At 36.6% G+C, this 27,575-nt stretch overlaps 1 protein-coding gene across 1 annotated transcript; it reads right to left on the bottom strand.

The window, feature by feature from the left end:
• Positions 1-1,708: 1,708 nt before the first annotated feature.
• On the bottom strand, positions 1,709-2,724 carry LOC127202258 (60S ribosomal protein L5-like). Its single transcript, XM_051160952.1, is given in 2 exon segments — positions 1,709-2,187; positions 2,189-2,724. Coding segments are annotated over 2 exon segments (894 nt in total). The 5' UTR covers positions 2,660-2,724; the 3' UTR covers positions 1,709-1,764.
• Between the last annotated feature and the right edge of the window lie 24,851 nt (positions 2,725-27,575).

Genomic DNA, 27,575 nt, shown 5'->3' with positions numbered 1-27,575 from the left:
CTTATTTTTTTATTAATTTGTTCTCTTTACCTCTTGATTATAGCCCCATCCCTCATCACCTCCCAGTCCCACCATCCTTCTCTTATACCTCCTCCTCTAGTCCTCAGAAAAGGGGAGCCCTCTTGTGCCAAACATCTGACTTTAGCCTATCATGTCTCATATGGACTGCCTGCATCCTCTTTTCTGTGGCCTGACAAGGCTGCCCCCCCAGGGGGAAGTGATCAATGAGTGAGCGCCAGAGTCCATAACAGAAGGAGCACCTACTGCCCATATTGTGGTACCCACAAGGAGACTGTGCTGCCTATCTACTATATCTCACCAGAGGGTCTAGGTCCTCATCCTGCATGGTCTTTGGTTGGGTGCATCAGTCTCTGCGGCACCTCCCTCCCCAACCTCTCCTGTATTTGGTCTCCTTTTGGAGATTCTGTCCCCTCCAGGTCCTTTTACTCTTCAACTCTTCCACAAGAATCCCTGTGCTTCATCCCAATATTTGCCTGTGTGTCTCAGCATCTCTATGGGTCTCCTGCTGGGTGGAGTTTTTTTAGAGCACCTCTAAGGAAGGCTCCCTTCCTGTTCCTTCTCTTCAACTGCTTCAAGTGTCTATTCTATTTGCCCTTCTGAATAAAAGAATTAAATATTCTCCCTAAGGTCCTCCTTGTTATTTAGCATCTTTAGGTCTGTGTATTGTAGTGTAATCCTGTGTTATGTAGCTTACATCCTCTTATAAGTGAGTATATATCATGTGTGTTTTCTGGGTCTAAGTTACCTCACCCGAGATGATCATTTGTAGATGATCATTCCATCCATTTGCCTGGAAATCTCAAGACTTCCTTGTTTTTACAGCTGAGTAGTATGCACTTAAGTAAATGTACCAGTTTCTTTATTCATTGTTATAAGTGATGCTATTTATGTTTAGACAGACAGTCAAAACAAAAACGAAATATGGGGCATCCAGTAGTTTTTAGAAAATTTATTTTGGGGGAATAATTTATTTTGTGAGTATTTGGTATGTATATTCTATGGGGAGTGTGAGCACTGAGAGGGAATAATAGGTATGTCAATTTTCATTTGTTGGTAACAATCTATTTTTTCATGGTAGGCAGTAACTATGTAGAAGGGTACTTGCTGAGAAAATCAACATGCATTTGTTGATGATTCATGCCTTTAGCCATCCAGGCTGAGTCAGGTCGCCTTCTTTCTGATGAGTTATTGGTGTCAAATCCCTGGAGAAAGATGCCATGTTACATTTATCTCCCTCATTACTTTCCGGACTCCACAAGAATCCATGTTTCCAAGGACTACAGAAACTGTGTTATACGTCCCTCGATCCCAGGAGGAAATGAAAGCACGCAGCACACACATGTAAAGGAGAAATAGCATTTAAGCACCTGGATCCTCAAAGTGTCTTACAGATCAAAACTGCTCCTGGTAGAAAAATAATTCTTGTCTGTCTTGTGTGTTATAACAGGATCAGATGCCTACACATGCAGATAGGAATAAGATTCTGGTTGTACTCCTTGAACATAAATCATGACAAGTTGGCCTTGGTTTCGGAAATACAAATCTATATGTTCCAATTATCCTGGCCATATCTCTGCATTTTGAAGACTTGCATGGAAGTCCACATTAGATATTTTATATATTTCTAATGTTTTTAAAAACATTTTATTAATTCATTCATTTTTATTTTTTATTTTTTTTTTTTTTGCTTGGCCAATAAGTTTATTGTCTTTATGAAAAAAAAACTCTTCATAGAAAACTGCTTTAGCTCTCAGCAGCCCGCTCCTGAGCTCTGAGGAAGCTCGATTTCTTTTGAGCAACCCGATCTTTCTTCTGGGCAAGGGACATTTTAGGACGGTTCCACCTCTTCTTCTTCACTTCTCTCTTGGGCTTCTTCTCATAGACTGGATTCTCTCGGATAGCAGCATGAGCTTTCTTGTACATCTCCTCCATCATGTCTGGAGCGATGTTGTTCTTTATGTACTGAGAGAACTGTTTCTTGTATGCATCTTCATCTTCCTCCATTAGGTATCGCATGTAGTCTGCAACGTTCTGGCCCATGATGTGCTTCCGATGCACTTCCGCATTGAACTCCTTGCTTTCAGAGTCATAACCGGGGAATCGTTTGGTACTATGAGGGATAGACAAGCCTCCATCCACAGCTCCCTTCAGGGCCCCAAAAACTTTTGTTGCCAGTTGTAGTCCGGGCAAGACCTGCATCCAGATAGCAAGTGAAGGCACCAGGCTGACCGTCAATGCTTTCCACATTGTACTCATCTCCCGTCACCTGCACCTGGCCTTCGTAGATCTTGTCCATGCCAAACCTATGGAGAAGCCTGCGGGCCAGCAGCAGGCCAGTGCAGTAGGCTGCAGCATAATTTGTCAGGCCAACTTTCACACCGTACTTTGGTAGTTCATGTGCATGCGCTGCGCAGACTATCATGTCCCCTTCTATACGGGCGTACGCAATCTGGCAGATGATGTCTCTGTTGGTGACCCGGACTATCATCCTGTACTTGGGTGTGTTGTACTTATTTTTGTCCTGGATCACCAGTCGTTTCCGGGCGTAGTAGTCAGTTTTACCCTCTCGCCGCCTTCGGAATCTCACTTGGTACCTCTTAAAGTAGGCCTTATTCTTGACGACCTTCACGAACCCCATCCTGCCGAATACACAACCCCGCAACCGCGGCTCCACGCAGACCTGCAGGCCCGGCCGCGCTAAGGGGCGGGGGGGGGAAGCTATTAATTCATTCATATTGCATCTCAATGTTTAGCCCATCCCTTGTATCCTCCCATTCCTCCCTCCCTCCCATTTACCCCTTACTCCCCTCCCCTATGTCTGTGACTGAGGGGAACCTCCTCCCCCTGTATATGTTCATAGGACATCAAGTCTCTTCTTGGTAGCCTGCTATCCTTCCTCTGAGTGCCACTAGGTCTCCCCATCCAGGGGACGTGGTCAAATATGAGGCACCAGAGTTCATGTGAAAGTCAGTCCGCACTCTCCACCAACTATCCACCATCAACCAGTGAAGGACAGCAGACTACCTCACAACATCAAAGACACCAAAATGACAAGAGGACAGCGAAAGAGCACAAACAAAACCCAAAACAGTTTGGCATCTCCAGATCCCAGCAATCCCACTGAAAGCAACCCTGAGAAGCCAAACATAACTGAAATACAAGAAAATGACCTCAAGTCCTTCATAAGGAAGATGATAATGGAAGAAACTAATAAAATCTTTAAACAACTGCAGGAGGATGCAACTAAGTGGGTTGAAGACATAAAATAATCATATAGAGAGGCACTGGAAGAATTTCAGAAAAATACAAGCAACCAGATGAAGGAAATCTTTAAAACAGTTCAAGATCTAAAGGTAAAAATGGAAGCCATGATAAAGGAACAAACAGAAGAAAATGTGATCGAGAGGCCTCAGAGAAGAAAGCAAGCATTACAGAAGTGAACTTATCTAACAAAATATATTTCTAATGTTAAGCTATTTTAATTATAAACTGGAAAGAGAGGATGGAGGGGGCTGGTTTCCGCATGCAAAGGGTTTAAGTAAATAAATGGAAAATATAAATAAATTGAAATATTTACTAAAATCACTTGTAAGTATTAGCTTACAATATGAAAGAAAACATCTAACAAGCAAAGGTAGTAGCAGGAATTTTTTCGATAGCCTTAGATATGTTTGTTAGTAGTCTTCTAATGCTTATCCTATTCCTTATTGAACATTACAGAATAACTCAGAGATTAACATGATGGATTTAGACATTATGCTGACATTATATCGTGACAGCCTCTGAAATGCACCTTACTTTCTCAATGAACTATCTCAGTTTTAGGGTTTTATTCAATAAGAGAACTTTTCAGGGTATGTAGAGTAGGGTACTGAATTTTATCTTCTACTTTGCATTGAACTTTATTGATACCATCTCCAGTGGCTTACACAAATGAAACTAAGTTCCTGGGTGCCATATGTACCACTAAAGCAGTAAGTTCTCAGTGAATGCCTTCAGTCTTTACAACACTACAATGAAGAGAGTCATTTTCGACATTGTTTCACAGTGATGGAAACTTCAAACTAAAAATTCTGCAATATAGAAACTCAAGTGTTGGTAAACCAAAGGAAAATGCTGCCATTATTATTTTTGAAAACAAATGAAAACAAAAACTACGTTCACAAGGGCTTCAGATTCTCTGCATGTTTTAAAATAAAAATTAAGAATTTAAAATCATTCTAGATATATAAAACATTTTGTGTCTCAGCACATCTTTAATGAATTCCTGGTCTAACCTGACCTTGAGAAAAATTTGGTAATTTATTTGGCAATTTCCTAAAAATAAGCCATTTTTTTATTTCTTTTTTTTTTCAGATATTTATTTTTTTATTTTTATTTTTTACATATATATTTATATTATTACATATATATGCAATAAAATACCTGCAGCAAGAAGAACCATGAAACAATCAGGAATTACATAAATGTTACATTCATAGTACTTTTGGCTATTATTATTTGGCAGCATTGAAGAAAACAACTTTCCTAATTTGGTGTTTCTAAAATTCTGAATGTAAATCAATATCCATCATATCTCATCATTATCAACTTAAAACATCTATCTAGATCTAAAAGCATCTTAGCCCCGAAACAACTAAGCTTAAAGTAAAACTAAACTATCTTGTCTTCAACTCCATCACAGACTTCAGAAGGAACAAAATTAATTACCTAAGTATATAGGGAATGCAGGTTAGCAGCTTCCAAAACGAGGTGGCAGAGACAGTTTGCTGCCTGAACAATCACCCAGAACTCTCTATTATGTTGGCACATCATCTTCAGCCTTCTATTTTTTTGACACATTGTAATATAAACAAAACATTCAGTGCTGTTCACTGAAACGCAACTCAACATTTAATTCTTAACTCAACCTCTATTCTATAGGGGGAAAATGTATAGCTTGCTTTCTGAAACTATGTTGCTATGTAAAGCAGCAAAGAATAAGAAAAAATAATTTCTGTCATTAAAAGAAAACTTTATTCTCTGTAACATTATGATTTGAGCCAGAGACACTCCAATTTATCTTCCCCAGGGGCTTAGGCATACTTTAACATAGTTGTACACAAATTTTCAGGGAAGATGGTTAAACTGCTGAGGATTGTGTAGTTTTCTGTGTATGAAGTTATGGGGTATTAGCCTCTGCAGTGCATTTAATATATAATATTTCTCACACGAGACTCATCATGATAACAAAGATGGATCAGATTTGAAGATTCAGAGAAAATTATATAGGGTGTTCACAACACAAAACACACATAATTTTATGTACACAAACCCACTATATTAATTCCATTTAATTGCTGTCATAAAATACCATGACTAAAGGAAATGTGGATGAGTTTATTTTGGCTTACAGTTCCAGAGGGGAAGTCAACAATTGCAAACTCACACTGAAAAGCATGCAGAAAGCAGAAGCAGAGAGAAAAACTAAAAATTGGGAAAACTATGAAATCGCAAAGCCCTGCCTCTGATGACATACTTTCTCCAGAAAGTTTCCAACACTTAAAACCTTATCACAGTTCCAGCAAGGAACACGTACATGAGCCTGGGATAGCGGGGAATGCGGCTGGTTCTAATTGACACCACTAACCAACACATCTGAAAAGCTTACAAAGAAGCAAAGCATATGTCATGTTTGTGTTAATATGCTTTCAGTTACACACAAAAAAAGAATATATAGGGGGAGGTAATCCCCCTCAGGAACAGTCATAGGGGAGAAGAATAATGGGAAAATGTGGGGGGGGAGGAATGGGAGGATACAAGGGATGGGATAAACATTGAGATGTAACAAGAATAAATTAATAAAAAAGAAAAAGAAAAAAAAAAGTCTAAAATGAAGTAAACTAAAATTGTATTGAATGAATAGAATCTTTTTACTCTCCTTGATAATAAAATCTTTGACATTCAACAACAACAAAAATATATTCAGATTGTCTAGCCAAAACAAGGTGACTCTTACAGCATTGTTGTCAGAAACACTACATGGGATTTCTTCTCAGAGTTGAAAACATAAAATTACACTAAATATAACATCTTCATTTGTTGGCCTCAGAGTATATTCTTTAAACTTCTTAATGACATACCACTCATTTCACTATTGTTTCTCTAGGAATTGTAATCAACTGCAGATCATGCAATATGGTCCTAGCAACAGACATAAAAATGAGTTATAACCATTATTCTCTTTATTACACCAATCAATCTCCACATAATGCTGATTGTTCTTTAATTTATCCTCAGTATACTTAACCTTATGGCTCTACCTCCAAGTTTATTCATTATCTTCCTCCTAGATAATTGTTGCACCCTTGCTGTGATGCCCCTATCTTTGCAAGATGACACATGCTATTTGTGGAACAGGAGGCTGATTACATTATTTCTCAGTATTGGCTTCTTAGAATACAAAAGTCTTTTGTTCACTAAAGCTTACTAACATCAAACCTTTGGGAATTCAGATGTTCTTCTTTTAACATATTTATCACTTATTACTTTAAATTTATGGCACCTGGCAAATATATCAAATATTAATGAATAATTTCAGTAGGTAATATATTTTCTTCTATCATAGTTTAAAGTAAAATAATCATTGAGTTATATAATTTTATATTTTAGTAGCCATCTCCTTTTCAACATTCTTTAAATTAATTTGTATGTTTTATGTTGCTACCATGCATATATATATATATATATACATATATATATATATATATATAATACAATATCCTTTTTATACAATGAGCTACTATTATATTTATTTTACCACTCTTTCATTTTTTTCTCACTGTCATCTAAGTCCTTCTTTTTCTCTGCTATTCTTCCTCTCCCACAACTTTTGTTCCACTCCTCCCTTCCTCCTGGCCCGGAGGGGGCAGATTGGACATGCTATCTTAGAAAACTGAACCAAAATTATAGAGAGTTATTAGTGACTCTCCAGGCAGCAAACTGTCTCTGTCATTTTTTTTAAATTTGGAAGTTGCAAACCTGCACTTCCTGTTCACTCAAGTAATTAATTTTACACCTCAAGTCTCTGATGGGGTTGAAGACTAAATAATTTCACTATTAAGCTTAGTTGTTTAAGGATTAAGATCTTCTTAGGTCCAGATAGATGTTTTAAGTTGACAGAGATGAGATATGATAAATATTGAGTTACATTCAGAATTTTAGACTCACCATGATAGGAAAAAATGTTTCCTTAAAGATTTCCAAATACAGTCAAAATACTAGGAAAGTAACATGAAAACAATTCCTGATTGTTCTGTGGTTCTTCTTTCTATATGTAGCTTATTTTATATATATGTAATAATATAAATGTTTCTGTTAAAAATAAGTAAATAATAAAAAGAATAAATATTTCTTTACTGTAAGAGCATGAAGTATTTAGGGGGCTGTAGCTCAGTTGTGAGACACTCTTGGTATTGTCACCATGTTTTAGAGAGAACCACAGTGTTTAAAAAAAAAAGTCTCTTTACAGTGATTAACTCAGGCATGGTTCAGATCATAATATGCTGTCCAGAGGTCTTGAATAATAAAAATATCAATTTTGTACCAATCGAAAAAAGAAAAGAAAAGAAAAAATTGAGCCACAATATACTTTTCCACTCATCTGTCCCACAATCCTTCTCTTCTGTGATGTTCCCTGAGCCTCAAAAGTGGTTGATAGTTTTCCTGTTTGGTACCAAGCACTCGGCAGTCACAATTTTCAGCATTGTGACTAGTAATGAATTGCTCTGTTTTGACCATAGACATCTGCAAAGAGAGGCTTCTCTGACCAAGGCAGAAAGCTGAATACATCTATGAGTATATATACATATACACATTCAGCTTGATTAATTGTTCATTTGACATAGAGTCCTTAGTCACAAATATTTCCACAGAGCTACAGTGTGAGGCCCAACTCTCTTTTGGAGTGGGCCTCAAATAAAAATAGGAGGTTATTGGTAATACCCATATCATCCATACCACTATTTAATTGATCAAAAACTCTTGACTTACTGAGCTGGAGAGATAGCTTAGAGGTTAAGAGCACTAACTGTTCTTCCAAAGGTACTGAGTTCAATTCTTTGCAGCCACATGATAGCTCACAACCAACTATAATGTGATCTAGTGCCCTGTTCTGTCATGTCAGAATACATGCAAGTAGAGGGCTCCTATACATAAAATAAAGTATAAATCTTAAAAAACAAAGTCTGGACAGACAGTACACTGTTGTAGTATGCAGGGACTACAGGTGTGTGTGGTAATCATTGATGAGTGCAAACAACTATTCGTACTATGACCCTTAGCCAGCAAAGAGGAAACTTAGGTCTAAGTTCCCTGTGCCCTTAGTCACAGTGTATGGTTTCCTGGGGGAACTTTCTAGTTATTTTAGCACTCTGAAACAATGAATATATCTTATATTGGTTTTGGAGCTTCCAGTAATCTATTGGTCCACCACTCATTGAGAAATCATCTTCATGTGGCATTGGGATTTTGCACAACTTTTGGAGGCAGAGGTAACACAATACTTCCATTTAACCTGCTTTTTAAAAATCAATTCATAGTTTTAGTTAGCTTTTCTGTTGCCTTACCAAACATTATTAGTTTTGTGTTATCATTTTATACCTTTACCTAACCCATATTCTCCACCTTTTCCTGCTTAAACCTTCCCTCTGAGTTTCTCCAATCTACTCTCATAAATCTGTATTATAAATTTTGTTTTCTGATTCATGGGTCAGATTAATTTCTGCTGAATAGATCTTGATTAATTATTCCTTTTGCAATTTAACAATCAGGCTTCAAACTCCAAAAGCAGTGCATATGACAGCGTTGCTGGCAGATAGATCAAAGCTTAATCTCATTATTCCTCAGGAACTTGTGAAAAGGGTTTTTATTTTCCAGGAAGAACCACTTTGCTCTTACAGGAACCAAAACCTATGCTATCCTCCAGGCTCCTCTGTTCTTGATTGATGTGTATCTAGGGGGCATGTCAAAGCCACTGGGATCCTTTAACTCATAACCTTGTCTGTGTGCTACCATAAACTTCCAGGAATTTTCTATTCACAGGAATTTCTCCTACAACACTGTAGCCACATATTTTTCTTCATATTCTGTAAGTATTGTTTTAATTATCTCTGATTATGGATAAGATAAGAACTATAGTCAAGCTTTACTAATACACAGTTGGGCTGAGTCCAGAGTGTTTCTAACTATCCCTAGGTCTAGGCTAGAGACTTCTAGCCTCCATACAATCCAATCTTCTGCAATCCTGGACCTTGAAGGCTTCAGCTTCCAGCCTGTTAAGGTAGGTATAAAATGTTTCCCAGTTACTTCTGGCTGGCTCCAACTCAGCTTTTCTCATTCAAAATTCCTCTTTGAACAGACTTAATCAAACTAGCTTCTCTTCTCACCTCTCATTGAATTTTTGTTTGGGGGAAGAAAAAAAAAGGCTATGAATTCCATACACTGAATTGTCCTTACTGTCCTAGATTGTACTATCCTCCCAAAGTCTACTGTACTATCTCCATGAGCTCAACTGTATTCCTGTAATGTGCACTGCTGCTCTCTCTGAGATGTTATTAAACAGCTTCTCTTTCCTTTCTGTTCTTATGAGAGTTAGTCATATCCTATCTCTGACTCAAATTTATTTCTGATTCCTCACCTTGTCTGCCCCTCAAATAGATGTTATTATTTGGGATTTAAGGTTTGTACTCAGCCAGGGCCTTGTATTAATGAAGTTTGGATATAGCTCTCATCTCATCCCCTCATCTAGAGAAAAAAAAGTTATAGAAAAAGTTCTCTTCTTGTGGCCATTAGCTGCTAACAGTTTGTAAGCTGGAGATACAACTTCATAATTTCACGCCCTATCCATGATAGGATTTTGATGATTTGATCATGTGCAGGTTGTATGCGCATGAGTTCAGGTATTTATTGAAATGATAATGCCTTATCTAGACAATGTTGTTTCACTTTAGAGGTACATTTTTCTGGCTCCCACAGTATTTCTGCTGCTTCTTTGCTCATCCTTTAGAGTCGATATAAACTTGTATTTAGTACTATTCATTCTACAATGTATTTTCTGCAAGTTAAGTAGCTTTGAATCTCTATATAAGCAAAATGGAAGCTTTTCTTATAAGGCTGATTGGTGTACTGGACTTTGAAATCGGGATAAATTCTTAGGAGGCAGTTTAATAATATACCCATTTAACAAAATAAAAGTATTAAGTTCTCCCCTGGAGTCTATAATTTAGCAGGCTACAAATATTGCCCAGTTTTTCGAGCAAGCATTCATTTTATCTCATGGAATGAATCTTATACGTAATTTGAAAATTATTGCTTACTCTCATATTACCTATGTCATTGTTGCATCAGTGAGCATATACTGCTACATCAGCTGTTAGTACAGTAGCATGATTCCCAGTTAGGTATGACCTTTGATTAGTTTTCTACAAAAGTGTTATGCACAGAACTTCCAGCACTACAAAAGCTATCTGGTAGAGCTAAAAGTTCAAGAGCAGGCAATTCTACAAAGGCACGCATGGTCTGGAAATATGCAAAGGAACTGTATAGCTGGATCATATGGTAGATAGGTTTGTACCTTTTCTGAAGAACATCCATAGTGGATTCTACATTGGTTACATCAATTTTCACTTCCACCAGCAACGAATGAGTATTCTCTTTCTCCCTCATTAATACCACTATTTGTTGTTACTCAGTGTAGAGTAATTTTCCTCTAGCAACATGATTCCTCTACAAAAGGATCACATCTAAGGACCTAGGTCTCTGTGATCCAGCTGAAATTCAGACATTCTCTTGGTATACAACTTTAATCTCTCTGGGTGGAATACACACTTTAGTGCCCATGTCTGGATTATAGTCATGCCTTTAGCACACACCTTTAATTCCAAAGGTCATTTTCAAGGATAGAAAAAGTGAAAAATAAAAGAAACATTTGACATAGTGAGCCAGAGATAGAATATACCGAAACCTCATGAGGACAAGAAAGAGAAGCCACTTAAAAGAAGTAGAGAGATATTAGGGAGGTAATAGAATACAGTAAAGAAATAATTTAGAGCTGATGCAATATAGAGAACAATACAGATTGTTGTAACTTAGTTTGATACAGTCAGTTCAGTACAGTTAAGAGTGTGGAGTTCAGAGGCAGCTTTTTCAAGCAGAACAGTTCAGTAAGAAGTCCAGAGAAGCTAATTTGAATCATTCAGCCTGGAGAGGAATTTTAAGCCAGAACATCTGTGTTGAACCAGCCAGCTAGAGTTCTGAAAAAACTCTTGAAAGGGAGAGTTTGTTCAGCAGTACATCTTTAAGGTTGAAAATATTATAGACCTAGGAGATTAAGACAACATTTAGAATTAAATTTTGATATTAGCTATTCTCACATTTAGTAGAGCAAAATTTCAAAACACTTGTATTTAGAATTTGCCTGAATTCTATGCATTCTGACCATTTAATATCAAATAAGCAATTGATGTGCTCATCCCTGGGGAAAATTATTTCTCCACACTCTCATCATTCCTAGTTCACTGCAATTGAGGTCTTTTGACCTTTCCCTCTTCTACACTAGAATGTCTATTGGTGTGTTTCCTCATTATAGACATATTGAGACAGTCATGTTGGTGAAATTTTGTGGGCTTAGCTCCTCTGACACTGCTAAAAGGCACAATCTCTCAGCAGTATCACTGATTCCTTACTAATGCAATGACTCCACCACCTCTTCCACAAGAATCCCTTAGCCTTAGGAACTGAAGTTATGCTGTTAATGTATCCTTTCCCAGTAGACTTCACAAGTGGATGTGATAATCTATAAGATTCTCCATTTATTGCAAAGAAATTCTCTTGGTGAAGGACAAAAACAAACTTACTGTGTGAAAGGATAGTTAATATAAATTTATTATATTTATGTATATTTCCTATCCCAGAGAATACAAACACATACTAGAGTACAACACATCCTTGGAAATATTTTAAAACTCAGGTACTATTTATCAATATGAACTTTTAGTTCATCATTCAAACTAAAGTGAGCAGTTCATAATAACAACTATTCAATTGTATAATATTCAACTTTTTTCTGGGAAATAATGTGCATATAATGGCTACTCATATCATGTGCATAATATTCTTGTAATGTGGTATGAATGAGTTCCATGTTTTTTGTACATTTTTATGTGTATTTAAAACCATAATACTATATATTTCACTGTTTGTTGATGTTTTACAATTAATTTGTGACTTAAGTAAAAACCTTAAGTAACTGAAACACAACAACAGAACCAAAAGGACACAGGATATTTCTAAAGGTGTTGGAAATACCTCATTTTGAATATGATAATGTTGTCATCATCTTTGCCTTGGTTCTGACTCACAAAATTATACTCACCAAATATTCAAAAGTTTCTTTTTTGTATTCCAGTTATGCCAAAATAATTTACTAAATGAGAATACTAGCATACTAGCTTTGAGACATCCTAGTTAATGTTCTTAAGCTCTACAACTTATACATATGAATAAAAATTTAAAAATAGATAATATTTAAAACTTTTTAAATTATAGCCTGTTGTTCACAAACAAATTGTGACTGAATGAAGGGTATCCATACCTTAGAGTTATAGGTGCTGAGTTCTAAAATGTTATTGTGTTAAACTGACATTTAAGTGGAAATTTCATTTCTAAATTTTGAGGAGGGAATTTTACTTGTGTTCTTTCAAGTTCCTGAAACAACTGCATTATTTGGTTGCATACTCCGTACTTAACGATGGCAGTATACCATTCCAGACCTTCAGATTCCACTCCTTAGCCTCTGATTCTACTTCTCTCAGGCCTTTCCACTTTCCACATACTTATGAAAACATTTTAACTTGTAAATAATCAGTAACATGACATTACCCATCTTCAAATCCTTAGTTCAATCCTGCCTACAATGTCTCCTCTGACATCATTATGGATCTAGGACGGCAAGCCACAAAGTCACACATGCGTAAAGCTTGGATTTGAAAATGAATGCGTTTTGTGGGACTAAAGTGCCAGCACATGTCCCTAGTCTTGAGTTTAGAGATGGACGGTAGCTTAGGAAGTAGGAAAGAGAGTCTATAAAGGGTGGGAATTGCCGTTCTTCTCTAGGATATGAATAAAAACTGTTTCATCACTCATTGAAGTTCAACGGTAATGGCGCATCTCACATAGAAAACGAGGATGTTGTGAGTGATAAAGTGGTAAACACTATAAAAAATCTCTAAGAAAGCGCATTCAGAGTCCTGTATCAATACCTAATAAATTATGGCCTTTTACCGGGACTACTCTCATATAATGCATAGTTGGCTCAAGAGAGATGGAAAGTGTCTATAAATATTTTGCTCACAAAGGGAGCTGAATATAACAGTTTCAATGGGCTTAGCTTCACTCGAATAAAACTATGATTTTTAGTGTATAAAAGAAAAGTATAAAAGCAGCTTATGGATATTTTAATAAAGTAATGTTAAAGTCTCATTAAATTATGATTACCCTCTATATGTGTTTCAAATAGTAGTTAACTCATTCTCTTAAGACAAGCCTACAGACTGGGAAAAAATCTTCACCAACCCTACATCTGACAAAGGTCTAATATCCAAAATATATAAAGAACTCAAGAAATTAAACACCACCAAACCGAATAACCCAATTGAGAAATGGGGCTTGGAACTAAACAGAGAATTCTCAACAGAGGAGTATCAAATGGCTGAGAAACACTTAAAGAAATGCTCAACCTCCTTAGTCATCAGGGAAATGCAAATCAAAACAACTCTGAGATTCCATCTTACACCCATCAGAATGGCTAAGATCAAAAACTCAAGTGACACCACATGCTGGCGAGGATGTGGGGAGAGAGGAATACTCCTTCATTGCTGGTGGGAATGCAAACTAGTACAGCCACTTTGGAAATCTATCTGGTGCTATCTCAGAAAAATGGGAATAGGGCTTCCTCAAGACCCAGCTATTCCACTCCTTGGAATATACCCAGAAGATGCTCCAGCACACAACAAGAAACTTTGCTCAACCATGTTCATAGCAGCCTTATTCATAATAGCCAGAACATGGAAACAGCCTAAGTGTCCCTCAGTAGAAGAGTGGATAAAGAAACTGTGGTACATATACACTATGGAATACTACTAAGCTATTAAAAACAAGGAATTCCCGAAATTTGTGGATAAATGGATTGAGCTAGAAATGATCATAATGAGTGAGTTAACCCAGAAGCAGAAAGACTCAAATGGTATATACTCACTTATATCTGCATAGTAGCCCAAGGGGCATGTCCCACGAAAGCCTTCACTTACCAGGAAACTGGGACAGAAGGGAAGGCATCCTATTGGGACTCTAAATGAGAGACGCATGGGAGAACAGCAAAATAAAAGGATACAGAGGGTCTTAGAAATCTACAAGTAGAACAATCTGGGCCCAGGGGTCCCGCTCAAACTAAGGCACCAGCCAAGGACAATACAGGCGGTAAACTTTAAACCCCTTCCCAGATCTAGCCAATGGTCAGAATATTCTCCACAGTTGAGTGGAGAGTGTGATATGACTTTCTTCATACTCTGGTGCCTCACATTTGACCATGTCCCCTGGAGGGGGAGACCTGGTGGCACTCAGAGGAAGAACAGCAAGTAGCCAAGAAGAGACTTGATACCCTATGAGAATATATAGGGGGACGTAATCCCCCTCAGGAACAGTCATAGGGGAGGGTAATAATGGGATAATGGGGGGGGGGGAGGAATGGGAGGATACAAGGGATGGGATAAACATTGAGATGTAACAAGAATAAATTAATAAAAAAATGCAAAAAAAAAAAAAAGAAAAAAAAAAGACTTTGCGGTTTGTTTTCTTTATTAACATATATAGCAATATAGAATAATATGCTGATCATATAGGAATCCGTTAGTGTATCTTTTACTTAGCAGGAATATTCTTTCACTTTCTGTGAAAGGGAAACAAACATGTCTACAATTTGGAAAAATTCAGATTAGTTTTTTCTTTGACATTTTTGGTCATTTGACAATCTGTCTTATTTGTCTAGCATATTTGTATCTGTGTTTCCTACTCAAGGACGTGAAAGCCCATTATAGGCTAAACCATATGTCAATGCCTTTATATCAATATTTTTAATACAAATTGGAAAGACAACTTCTTATATGCTTGTGTATTAGACGTCTAATTATTCATTAACTAGAACCTCACAAACCCCAATATCTTTCTCATAATTACTCTCTGTTATACACTGTTTCTTTGTTCACCACACCATTTACGGTTTTCTTTCATTTCACTTTATACTCTACTACATAATGAATTACTTTGAGACTTCGGTACATAATTAAACTAAATACTAATCACTTGATATTTAGTTCTTTCATTTCTACCACTTTGGCCCACAGAGCAGGGTGTTTGGTCATTGTTAGAATCTAAAGCTTTAACAGTGTTGTGGGACAACTGATGTCTGATAGCTATGGGTGCCCAGTACAGTATAGTATACTCTCAATATAACAAAATGTATAAAGTGCAAGTTATGTAGATTAGATACATCATGGGTTTGACAATGTTAATAATTGATTAATTATTTGCAATTTAGTATAGCAAGATGATTTTTCTAGTTATCTATCTCATGGTAATATTCATGCTGATATTTTTGCTTAGTTTTCCTGGTCTCAAGAATTTCTCATGAACACTTGTCCTTCTAAAGCTACAATTAAAAAAAATTATTTCAGTAATATTTTGGAAATGTTTTCCAGAATATACTCAAATTTTCAGTAACTCTTTGCTACAGTCTCAATAATCTGGGGAGTCGATGCATTTTAAAGAAAGCAAAGAGGCAATTCTCCCTATACTTCATGAAAGTATATAGAAAATAATTTGAAAGTGTGAAATGTAAATATAGGGTTTAGAGTGAATTTAAGCTCATAGAAAATGCTGGGGGATGATTTTCTTTTTGTGTGCTTGTGTTTGTTCATGGCCTTTGTTTATTTTATTTTGCTTGTTCTCTATTTCTGTTATGCTCTACCATTTTCTTCTACATAAGTGAAACGAAATTGCTCCTGCAGGACTTACGATGAATGAACAATCTGAGCTCTTCATTCATGACCTAGCAAGGCCTCCAGCTGCTTCACATGATTGCCTCAGGTTGAAAGTTTGGTCATTCTCATGGAAAGAGTAACAGCATGGGAATGGAGTGGGGGCGGGGTGCGGGAGTGTTATTGTCTTAGAAAGTTCATCATAAAAACACAGTAAAAACAGGAGAGATAGGGTATCAAGTCTCCTTTGGTAGCCTGCTAGTCTTCCTCTGAGTGTCAGCAGGCCTCCCCATCCAGGGGATGGGGTCAAATATGGGGCACCAAAGTTCATGTGAAAGTCAGACCCAACTCTCCACTCAGTTGTGGAGAATGTCTTGTCCATTGGCTAGATCTGGGTAGGGGTTCGAAGTTTACTGCACATCTTGTCCTTGGCTGGTGCCATAGTTTGAGCAGAACACCTGGGCCCAGACCTGCCCATCACACACAGGGGGAGGAGGTCCCTCTCAGTCACAGTCATAGGGGAGGGGAGTAAGGGGAAATGGAAGGGAGGGAGGAATGGGAGGATACAAGGGATGGGATAACAATTGAGATGTAATATGAATAAATTAATAAAATATATTTTTAAAAAATCAAACATATTTAAATAAAGAATTTTAAAGAAAAAAAAAATAACAGGAGAAATGCTAAAGAGTAAACATTTAAATATTGATTGACCTTAAAGGAAGCCAGCACACTTGGGTGGGCTACACAGGATGGTTAAAGCATGTGTGCCTGCTTCGTTTTATGTGTACGTATCATATAGTAAATACCTTTGTGCACAATGCTCAGCTTTTTCCCAATCTTTACCTAAATTGTATCTGTCTTATGATTTCTTACCTTAGTTAAACATATTGAGTTGTGAAAATTCAAGTGGCTTTCCATCTCAAGTACTATTTCTTAGTGTATGAAATCACTTCCCATGACCATTATAAGCTCTCTCTCTCTCTCTCTCTCTCTCTCTCTCTCTCTCTCTCTCTCTCTCTCTCTCTCTCTTTCTCTCTCTCTCTGTCTCTCTCTCTGCCTCTCTCTCTCTCTGTCTCTGTGTGTGTGTGTGTGTGTTCAAGTATGAACAAGTGCAAACAATTAGTTTAGCTAGAAGATAATCTAAAATTTACTGGTACATGGTTGAGTACATTGTAAGTATATTTTAGTTTTTGAACATTAAAAAGTTGTAAAATTAGCAGTAATAAAAATTCAAAGGAAAATGCAAGTGTACAAAAATAGGATTCAGGATTACTTATATAATTTATGAGTTTATTCACACAAAAGAAAAAATGATTATGAGGAATTTGTGATGGGCAATTTTCTCACTTTGGAATTTTACATTATCCAGAGACATTTTGTGATTTTTCTTATTTTAAATAAGCTACATATTAAGATATGAAATGTAGCAGGAGAGCTGGTTCAGCAGATAAGTGTATCTTGCTTCACAATCTGAGGACTAGAACTCTGATCACACTCTCAGGCCTCCTGTCATAAATATCCCGATAACTCCAACTGTGAGAGATATGCCTCCATCTTCTGGTCTCCATGGCCAAAGATGGATATGAATGCACAGGAGACTATATAAAATACATTTTTACAAAACTGTGACACAAGGTAAAGATAATTCAAATACCAACCCTACAACTCTAGGATGAATTTCTTGTTTGCCTTCCAACTTGTTTGTATGTACACCTATCATTGTAATTACTGTAGTGTGCCAACTATTTACACTTAATTAACTTTGTTCAGAAGTGGCCCCAACATTATTATTTCAATATTCAAACAGAAAATGTGTGTCCAATAAATAATACTGTCCCATGGAAGTTGGTGGTTGGTAGACTAATTAACATAGCCAGTGGATTCTATGTCATAAATTTGCATATTAGAAGAGATATTCAATTTAGTCTATTATTTGAGAATGACTATTACAGAGAAGTTTCCTTTTGTTCATGAAATTCAAATTGAGAGGTTAGATATTGAAGAGTAACAGTGCCACATGCCAACTGTGCTCATTTGATTTTCATGATAAGAAGGGTACACTGTTCAAAACATCTTTGTCAGCATGAATCTGTCTTCTTACAACTTGGCTTTATTAAGAGTTGTTTCTTTTGAAATGGAAATGAGCTCATTATTTATCAACTCTTGCAGAGTTCTACTTAATTGCATGAAGGTCATACGCCTTAATGTTGAGCTCATTTTAGTTCATGCTTTTGAAACTGTTAAGTGTTTTGTTTAGTATATTAACTTTGGAAGTGCATCTTCATATGTTTTTATTTACAATTATATATAGTTCATTATATAATGAATATTATATATATCAGAAATATATATATATATATATATATATATATATATATATATATATATATATATATATATATATTTCAGAATCAGAAATATCTAGTTCAGACAGTTTTGGGGCCCTAAAAAGAGATGTTGATTAAGACATATTAATGTATAGATATTTACAATGTGGATGCATAAAAACATTATACAACATAAAAAGCAACCATTAAAAAGAGTTATATATCACATACTAATCACTTATATAATGAGGTTTTGACTTCAGCATAACATTTTATAAAATTTGGCATTAAATTTCTTGCTTGAAACAAATAAAATTCCTTACTAAATATATAGCTCTGGGTTTTTAAAAGTGCTGTTTCAGTTAAAGCAAAGCACTAAAGTCTTGGAAAAGAGGGTGAGTGTGGGGGATGCTGATAATGTAGGATTGCAGGTAGCATTGTGCCTTAAAAGGATTTGTCACTGTTCCACAGCATATAAGAAATAAGAGGAAGGACAGCTGGTAGCCAAGAAGAGACTTGATACCCTATGAGCATATACAGGGGGAGGTAATCCCCCTCAGGAACAGTCATAGGGGAGGGGAGTAATGGGAAAATGGGGGGGGGGGAGGAATGGGAGGATACAAGGGATGGGATAAACATTGAGATGTAACAATAATAAATTAATTAAAAAAAAGAAATAAGTTGGAAGGGAAATGATATCAGAACTGAGACAACAGAAGGAAAAACAGTGTGCTCTTGGAAGTAATATAATAACAACTTGTTTTTAAACAAAATACCTTTTAGGTATTAAAATAGCATATTTTAAATGACTTTTCAAGGAGCTTCAGTTTTGGGGAAATTTTTCCCTACCACCTACCCATAGTGATACCCTCCTTACGCCTTTTATACACTTGCATTTTCCTTGTCCACATTCATATCATACGTGTTTTATTATCTTGCTTTGACATCATCTCTATAAATTTTTGAAAAAAGACTTAAAGGTAGCCAGAAGGGTAGCACTCTGAATGAGTGTTCAGCACTGTTGCTACCAGTGCCAACGGAAGGGTTCTGCCCTATGATCTATTGGCAAAGAGCTGACTCTGAAATCAATTCAGGTTAATGCCGTTGCTCCTGGATCTCCAGCAGATCTATGCAGTAAGTTTTTATTGCTTAATATATTGTGCACTATGAATGAAGAAGACAGACATCAAACTGGAACACTGCTGGATATTTTGCTTGGTGGCCAGTATTCACAGTGCCACAAGTTGTAGTGCAGGCAATTCGGAAAGATTATTAATTGCTGATGAACATCCAGGTATAGATACTGAATGCTACAAAACTAAGCTTCCTCACAAGATGTGCTTACTGGAGTAATGGCGGCATACAATTGTAGGTGCAAATGTCATTTCTAGATAGGGTCTGAGGCTTGTTCCATTGGATTGGGATATCTTCCTAGCAGTATAGAACTGATCAAAGTTTATGCCTAAAGAAATTACAGTCCTTATGGGGGAACATACTGCTCTTGTATGATATGGACATGAGAGTAATCTATGTTCTATACATTTACTACTATACCGATAGACATGTAGATAGATTTGATTGTATAGTTATATGAGCTCAGAGGATCCTCTTTTGGCAACATATAATAGTCAGAGAAAAGACTCATAACTAGCTGAGGTGCTGAGAACTGTGACTTTGAGTACTGGGCCCCAGTATGAATTTATGCTGTCTCTATGGAGGCCTAGGAAGCAACAGAAGAGGTGATGGAAACACTGTAGGAAGTAAAACATTTAGATAGATTTGCAGGGGAACACTGACACTTACGCATCACATGACTCTTGCAGTAATGAACACAAAGCAATTCTGTTCGCATGAAACCTGAATAAAAGAAAATAAAAATAAAGGAAATATGTGCATGAGGGGAAAATTAAGATTAGTTGGGAAAAAGAAGAGTATTGATGGAAGTTGAGTGTGGAGGGGCCTGGATGGTAGTAGTAAGCATTCAGTGACTCACACTGCATTTTATAGAAGTGTGATAGTCAATCCTTTTTTAAAAAAATAGAAAAAAACAAAACAAAACAGTTACACAAAACAGTAAAGAAAAGTTGCTTGGTCAGAAAAATTTATAGGCCCTCACCTTCTTTATCTCTGCCATCCAGATTTTTCCTTCCTTTCTTTTTATCTCTCTCTTCCTTTTTTTTTTTTTTTCAGAGACAAGGTGTCTCTGCATAGCTATTCTGGACTAGTTTTGCAGATCAGACCAGCCTTCAACTCATAGATATCCATGTGCTTATCACTCCCAGGTCCTGGGATTGCAGGTGTGTGTTACCAGGCCCAGCCAGATTACTTTCAACATTGTCATATTGTCAACTGCCAAATGGGCAGAAGAAACTTATCTGGCATACTGGAAAGGATCAGAACAGTGCCTAGAACTCTCAAAAGGCTAAGAAGACCCTTATAATCATTGTCTGTGTCTGAAACAAGTGTATTTGTAAACTGTAAGAACTTTGAAACAACCTGGCTGGGATAAAGTATCCTTAGAAAAATCACCTTAGCCCCAAATTCATTTTATAAAAGTAAACAGTGGCTGTGTTGAACTTCATCTCAAAGACCCTCAGATAATTTTTTAATATATATTTTCCCCATCATTTCCACAAAGGAAGAAAGGTGGTTAAAATATGTTTGTGAGAAACAATGGCCTCATGCTTACATTAGTATAGTCGGCTTGAGCAGCTTTGTAGATGGAGGTTGTTGTAACAGAATGGTGATCTCTAGCCTGAGGCATCAAATACACTTTCAGTAAAGTTGATTTCTTACTTATAAAGAAAAGTAAAATTTAAGATATCATGCACAGTAACATTCTCCATGCTGAAAATAGAAAGTTAAATATATCTCAGAGTTTTATTGATTATGTTTTCATTTCCAAAGAAATAAAGAATCTATACAGAACTTATTCCTTCTGCTGAGGACCCAAGTTTGGTTCTCAGGCCTTACATCAGACAGAAGGTCCCTGTAAGAACAGTTCCATCAGTTCTGATGTTCTCCTCTGACATGGACATGAACATGCATGTGCACAACACACACACAAACACACACACACACAAATAATGGAAATCTTTTTCTAAAAGATGTAATAACATTTATTAATACTTCCTGTTAACTGATACATGTATCACTTTATGCTCATAATTTATTCACTCCAAAATCATATGTAGATATTGCTTAATTTAAATAAACATTTACTGATTGATAAGTTATCTAAATGTACCGAGTAAGTAAAATTATTAATTACTTTTAAAATACAATGTTTTCAATAATTTTAATTGCAACATATTCACTCAAGTTATAAGGATATATCAGAGAATTCACTGGCAATCCTTATATTAAAGAAATAAAAAATTGATTTAAAAAAAAAAAAAAGGTTCTCAGTGATCTTCCTCTGTGAGCTGCCAGCACTTTTTGGAGTGAAAGAGAGTTAGTGTCATTTATATGAAAATGATTTTAAGTCAATGACAGAACTGGGCCAGAAGCAATAGGAATAAATTAAGCAACAGAGGCTGCTCAATGATTTTGCGAAACCATATAACCAATGCTGCTAGCTGTTCTTTTCTGCTTTGCATAGGCTAACAGAAACCTAAATCAATTCTTCCTACTGAAAAAGCAAAGCTACCATATCCATTTTCTGTTCTATCCACATTGCTCAGTATATGGGTATTTAATATATTTTTACTTGAGGTCAATAAATATACAAACAATTTTGATCATGATTATTTATTAAGAAGTAATGCATATAGCTCAACAGCCAGTCATAATCACCCTGGAGGAAAAACATCATTTATCTGAGAAAGCCCAAACTTACTTCCATGCCTAACATTGGATTTGTGTCATATCCACCTGGTCAGATAGCACCCACAGTCTACCACACATCATATACTATGTAAATGGAATATTGAAATTATAATATTATATATTAACATTAAATGATAATATTAAAATAAAAGCAAATAATACCTTTATTTGTCTGCCTAATTTTTGTTTTATTTTATGAGATTATGATATAATTATATTATTTCTCCATTTTCCTTCTTCCAAAGAATCCCACCACTCCTTCTTCTAATTTTAATTCCTTGTCTCACCTTACTTTAATTGTTATCACAGATATATATATTTCTAAGTACATAAATATAACCTGTTCAGTTTCTCCAATGTCAGACTCATGTATGTTTTCACAGCTACCATTTGGTGTAACCTACCAATTTTTGTGCTCTTGCCTGTGGAAGACTATTTCTCCCACTGTCAGCATTACTTAATTGCCTATAGTTCTTTGTGTGGAGTTAGAACTGCATGTGTTTTAGATTTGTACTTTCATTGCCTATACCTAAATTTAACATGCATGGCTAACTTTATTTTGGTTTAACAAGATAATATCACATTTGACAGTGTTTCCACATTTACCACTGTATAATGAAAATTTGAATTGGTAATGGAGAAAAAAATAACTTGGAATCCTAATGGTAAGTTTCTTACCTAGGGCATTAATGCTGTGAAAAGACACAAGATGGCACCTCTTATAAAGGAAAACATTTCAGTGGCACTGGTATACAGTTCAGAGGTTTCCTCCATTATTGTCATGGAGGAAAACATGGCAGCAGCATAAAGATCAATGAGGTGCTGGAGATTGAGATGAAAGCTTTACATCTTGATCCACCTGCAGCAAGGAGAAAACTCACTTGAAATTCTGAAACCTGGAAGCCCACCCTCTAGTGACACACCTCTTCCAACATGACCTTAGCTAATAATGTCACTCACTATAGGCTTATGTGGGCCATTGTTATTCCAACTGCCACACTAAGGAAACAACATTTTTTGTTCTTCATTAGAGTTTCATTCAGCAACATGATTTGAATACTGTATTAATTGAAATAATTCATCTTTTAGTTCTGTACTCTTGATGTTTGCCAACCATGGAGTTAAGTGTATAAAAGCCAACATATATAATTTGTGTTTTAAAGGACCTACTCCAGGGTATAGAAATGTAAATAATTAATCATACAACAATTCTAGGGTGTCTTTGATAATGGTGTTAATGGACTTTCAGGAAAGCCTTGGGGGAGCAGTTATATGGTTAGAAACAAATTATCAAATGAAATAAACAGTTTTCACAATATTTCATACACAAATTATTCTTAACAATCTCTTGAGAAGTACTGACAAATGAAAAGCTCTATTTAGTGAATATAATAATGTATTACTTTCTGAATAAAAATGTTTTCTTATATTTACAAAGACATATTAAATGCTGTAAGTATTGGAAAATTCAACATTTTTCTACCTATTCTCACTTGGGACAGCTTGAGCTTCCAGATTAATTAGCTAAGTATTGCATTTCAAGTCCACTTAGAAGTCTCTGGGGTACCCTATAGCTAATTTGATTCATCTTGAGAATTAAAAGCCAAGGCTGCAACACACTTCACAGAGTTCTATTTCTGTGTCCGATGATAGATGTGGCTGTTTCCCCAGAATGACGACACTCTCTACTCTCCCAGTAGGTACATTGCTCCATTTGCTTTATATAATATGTGTACTGCTGTATTTAATACTGTCCACCAGAGCTCTGTTCTGCTCTTCTAGTCAAGTCAGAAGCCTGACGTTCCCATCCATAGAAAACCAAAATGTTATCATATATTCATACACAAACACACCACACTCCTCCGCCACACACAATCACTATGATTGCTTTTTTCATTTATAGATTGTTATTTTAAAATGTAAGAATACAGAAATACTTGACAATGTTTCCAGTATCACCAAACCATATTTCAAAGTTAGAACTGGAAGTGTTGTTATATTTTCATTTTATCAACTCTTTATTTTTAGTTGAGTAAACACATTCATAATAAAATTATGCATAATATAGAAAACATTCAATGTTTCCATAACTAACACTTTAATGCAAAATAAACCTTAACTTTTTGGCTCATTTACAAATACTTTTCATGAATGAAAACAGTTTGTTTGATATCAAATGATAAAATATTTGTTCACTTCCTTATCCTATTCCATTTTAATGAGAATGAATTTGTTCAAAGGAAGATAAGTAACAAGGAGGACCAAAGAGAGGAGGCTTAAATCTCCTTTAGAAAGGAAAATAGAATAGACAGAGTTGGTGGTTGAAGAGTGTGAAGAGGTAGGAGGGAGCACAGAGGGTGGAGATGATACCTGGAGAGAGCATGGCCTGGAAGACTGATGGCCTGCAGAGAAAAATAGAGGCATCTCTACCTCTGGAGATGGCTGGAGAGCAAGATCAGGATAGTCCTCTGGGAGGATAACATGGGGACCCTATCTGAGACTCCTGGTAGTAGGGATCATAGAGACTGAAGAGGACACCCTCTGACTTGACAACACTCCAAATGAAGGGAGGAGAAAACCAACCCACCCAAAAATTTTGATTCAAAACTTACCCTGCTTATAAGACATGCAGGGATGAATATAGAGCAGAGATTGAGAGAATGCCCAACCAATGCCAGGCTTAACCCAAGACCCACCCAGAGAGGAGAGCCAACCCTGACACCCATAATGATACTCTGCTATGCTTGCAGACAGGAGCCTAACAGATTTGTTCTCTGAGAGACTCTACCCCACAGCACCTTGAAACAGATGCTGGGACTCATAGTCCAACATTGCCCAAAGCATAGGGAATCTGGTGATAAAGTGGGAGTAAGAATAAAAGGGCCTAGAGGCTACAAGAGCTCCACAAAAACAAATCAGGGCCTAGATGGCTTGCAGAGTCTAACATACCAACCAAGGACCATGCATAGACTAGACCATGAAACCTTACACAGATGTAATCAGTGGGCAGCTCAGGCTTCATGTGGGTCTTCCAGTAAGGATAGAGGAACCTGTCTCTGGCTTGGACTCTGTTGCCTACTTTTTGATTACTTCTCCCTGGCAGGACTCTCTTATTAGGCCATAGGAGAAGAGGACAATCTCAGTACCGATGTGAATTGATGAGCTGGGACTAGAAGGTAGGGGTGGCCCCCCTCTTCAGAGGAATAGGGAAGGGGGAGGGGCAAGAAAGAGTGGGACTTGGAAGAGAGGAAGGAGTGGGTTAAAACTGGAATGTAAAATGAATAAATAAATAAATAAATAAGATTTTTAAAATGTTCTGAGAAGTCTTTTTTGAATATGGTGGAGAAATATTCAGTTCCAAGTATTAGAACCTTTTTCACCTTTATAGAAAGAAGAAAAATGCCAGCCTATGCTCATCAAGTAAGTTTTAAAATAGGAAACTATTACACACTATTCAAATGCAGTGAACTTTTTAAAAAATTTTTTTATTAATTTATTCATATTACATCTCAATGGTTATCCTCTCCCTTGTATCCTTCCATTCCTCCCTCCCTCCCATTTTCCCCTTACTCCCCTCCCCTATGACTGTGACTGAGGGGGACTTACTCCTTTTTATATGCTCATAGGGTATCAAGTCTCTTCTTGGTAGCCTGCTATCCTTCCTCTGAGTGCCACCAGGCCTCCTCATCCAGGGGTTGTGGGCAAATATAAGGCCCAGAGTACGTGTGAAAGTCATACCCCACTCTCTACTCAACTGTGAAGAATGTCCTGTCCATTGGCTAGTTCTGGGTAGGGGTTTGAAGTTTATGGCCTGTATTGTCCTTGGCTGGTGCCATAGTTTGAGCAGGACCCCTGGGCCCAAATCTGCCTATGATTCTTCTTGTAGGATTGTACATGTTATTACAGACTATTGCTGCATGCCTTGGTTACTCCCTAGAGACAGAAAGTAAGTCTCTATTCCTAAAGATATCATGCACTTCAGAGTCAATACCCATTGTCCTCTGAACTGGAACTGACCTAAAATTCTCCTCTCTGAGGACTAGTTTTCATGGTACCATAAAACATTTAGCAATTTACGAGAGAGGGAAAAGTACTTACTGCCCAACTATACTGCCTATAAACTACAATCACAAGCATGAAATGATAACCCAAATGATTCAGTAGTGACATGCATATCTTGGAGGTAGCCTACAGGTCTCTAATTGGATTTAAGGCTCACTCAACCAGAAGAAAATTAGGGACACATACAATCTCTACTTTACTAAACCAGCATATCCCTAACCCCAAATATTTGTCTCATATCCACATAAAATTAGAGTCTTCAGGCTTTTTAAAGAAAACTTATCTTTACAAAAGATAGTAAACTGGAGAAAACCCCAAAGGAAAATACGAAGTTGTGTGGCCCAGCTTCAATGTATACATCTACAAAACTATGATTGTACCTATATTCATAGGACTCTGAGTTAATTGTGGAATAGAGGGAGGAACAACTGTTTGAGTCAGAAGAGCATGAAGTTTGCTGTCAGAGTGTGACTCCTAGTATTTTGAGAAGTCACACACACACACACACAAAATCTCACTAACACGACTGTCTGAAGTTGAGCACAGTAAGGTCACTAACAATAAACATGCTGACTTGAAAGGGTGATCATGCAGAGGCATCAGCCATACACAGAGAACTGCAGGCTACGAATAGATGCTGAGAACAAACAAGAGAAATAGTCTCACCAGGGAAGACTAAACCTATATTTTATCCAATATCAAATGATCAGACCAGAAAGCGTACATACAAGTAACATTTGTGTGTGTGTATGTGTGTGTTTGTGTGTGTTAGTGTACACATATACATACATATGCTATATAGCAATAATTAATGAAAATGGCACTACGAATTAGAAGGAATCAAGAAGAAGAACATTAGAACATTTACAAAGAGAGAGAGAGGAAATAGAAAAGTTATACAATTATACTAGACACTCTAAAATTAAAAAAAAATAATAAAATTTTGTTGTGACATTACTTTTGACAAGATTTTCCAAATTCATATTAGTTGTTTGATACTATCATTCAATGTATTTTAAACATATTCACTCCTGTTGTTCAACTCTTTCTATATCACCATCTTACCCTACTCTGCATCCTCATCATATACTTATTTTTAAGCCATCAAATCCAATTCGTGTGAATTACTTTGGGTTTCTGGACCTCCACTGGGGCATGCCACTTTTCTAGGGCATCCTTAAAAAAACCTGCCTTCTTCCCCATCCCTGTTATCAACATAAAGTGGCTCCTCATTTAGGTGGTACTTCATGGCTAAATCCGCCCT

Source organism: Acomys russatus, chromosome 18 (assembly GCF_903995435.1).
Source record: "Acomys russatus chromosome 18, mAcoRus1.1, whole genome shotgun sequence".
NCBI lineage: Eukaryota > Metazoa > Chordata > Mammalia > Rodentia > Muridae > Acomys > Acomys russatus.
Note: the sequence above shows the minus strand (reverse complement) of the source record. Positions and strands in the feature narration are given on the sequence as shown.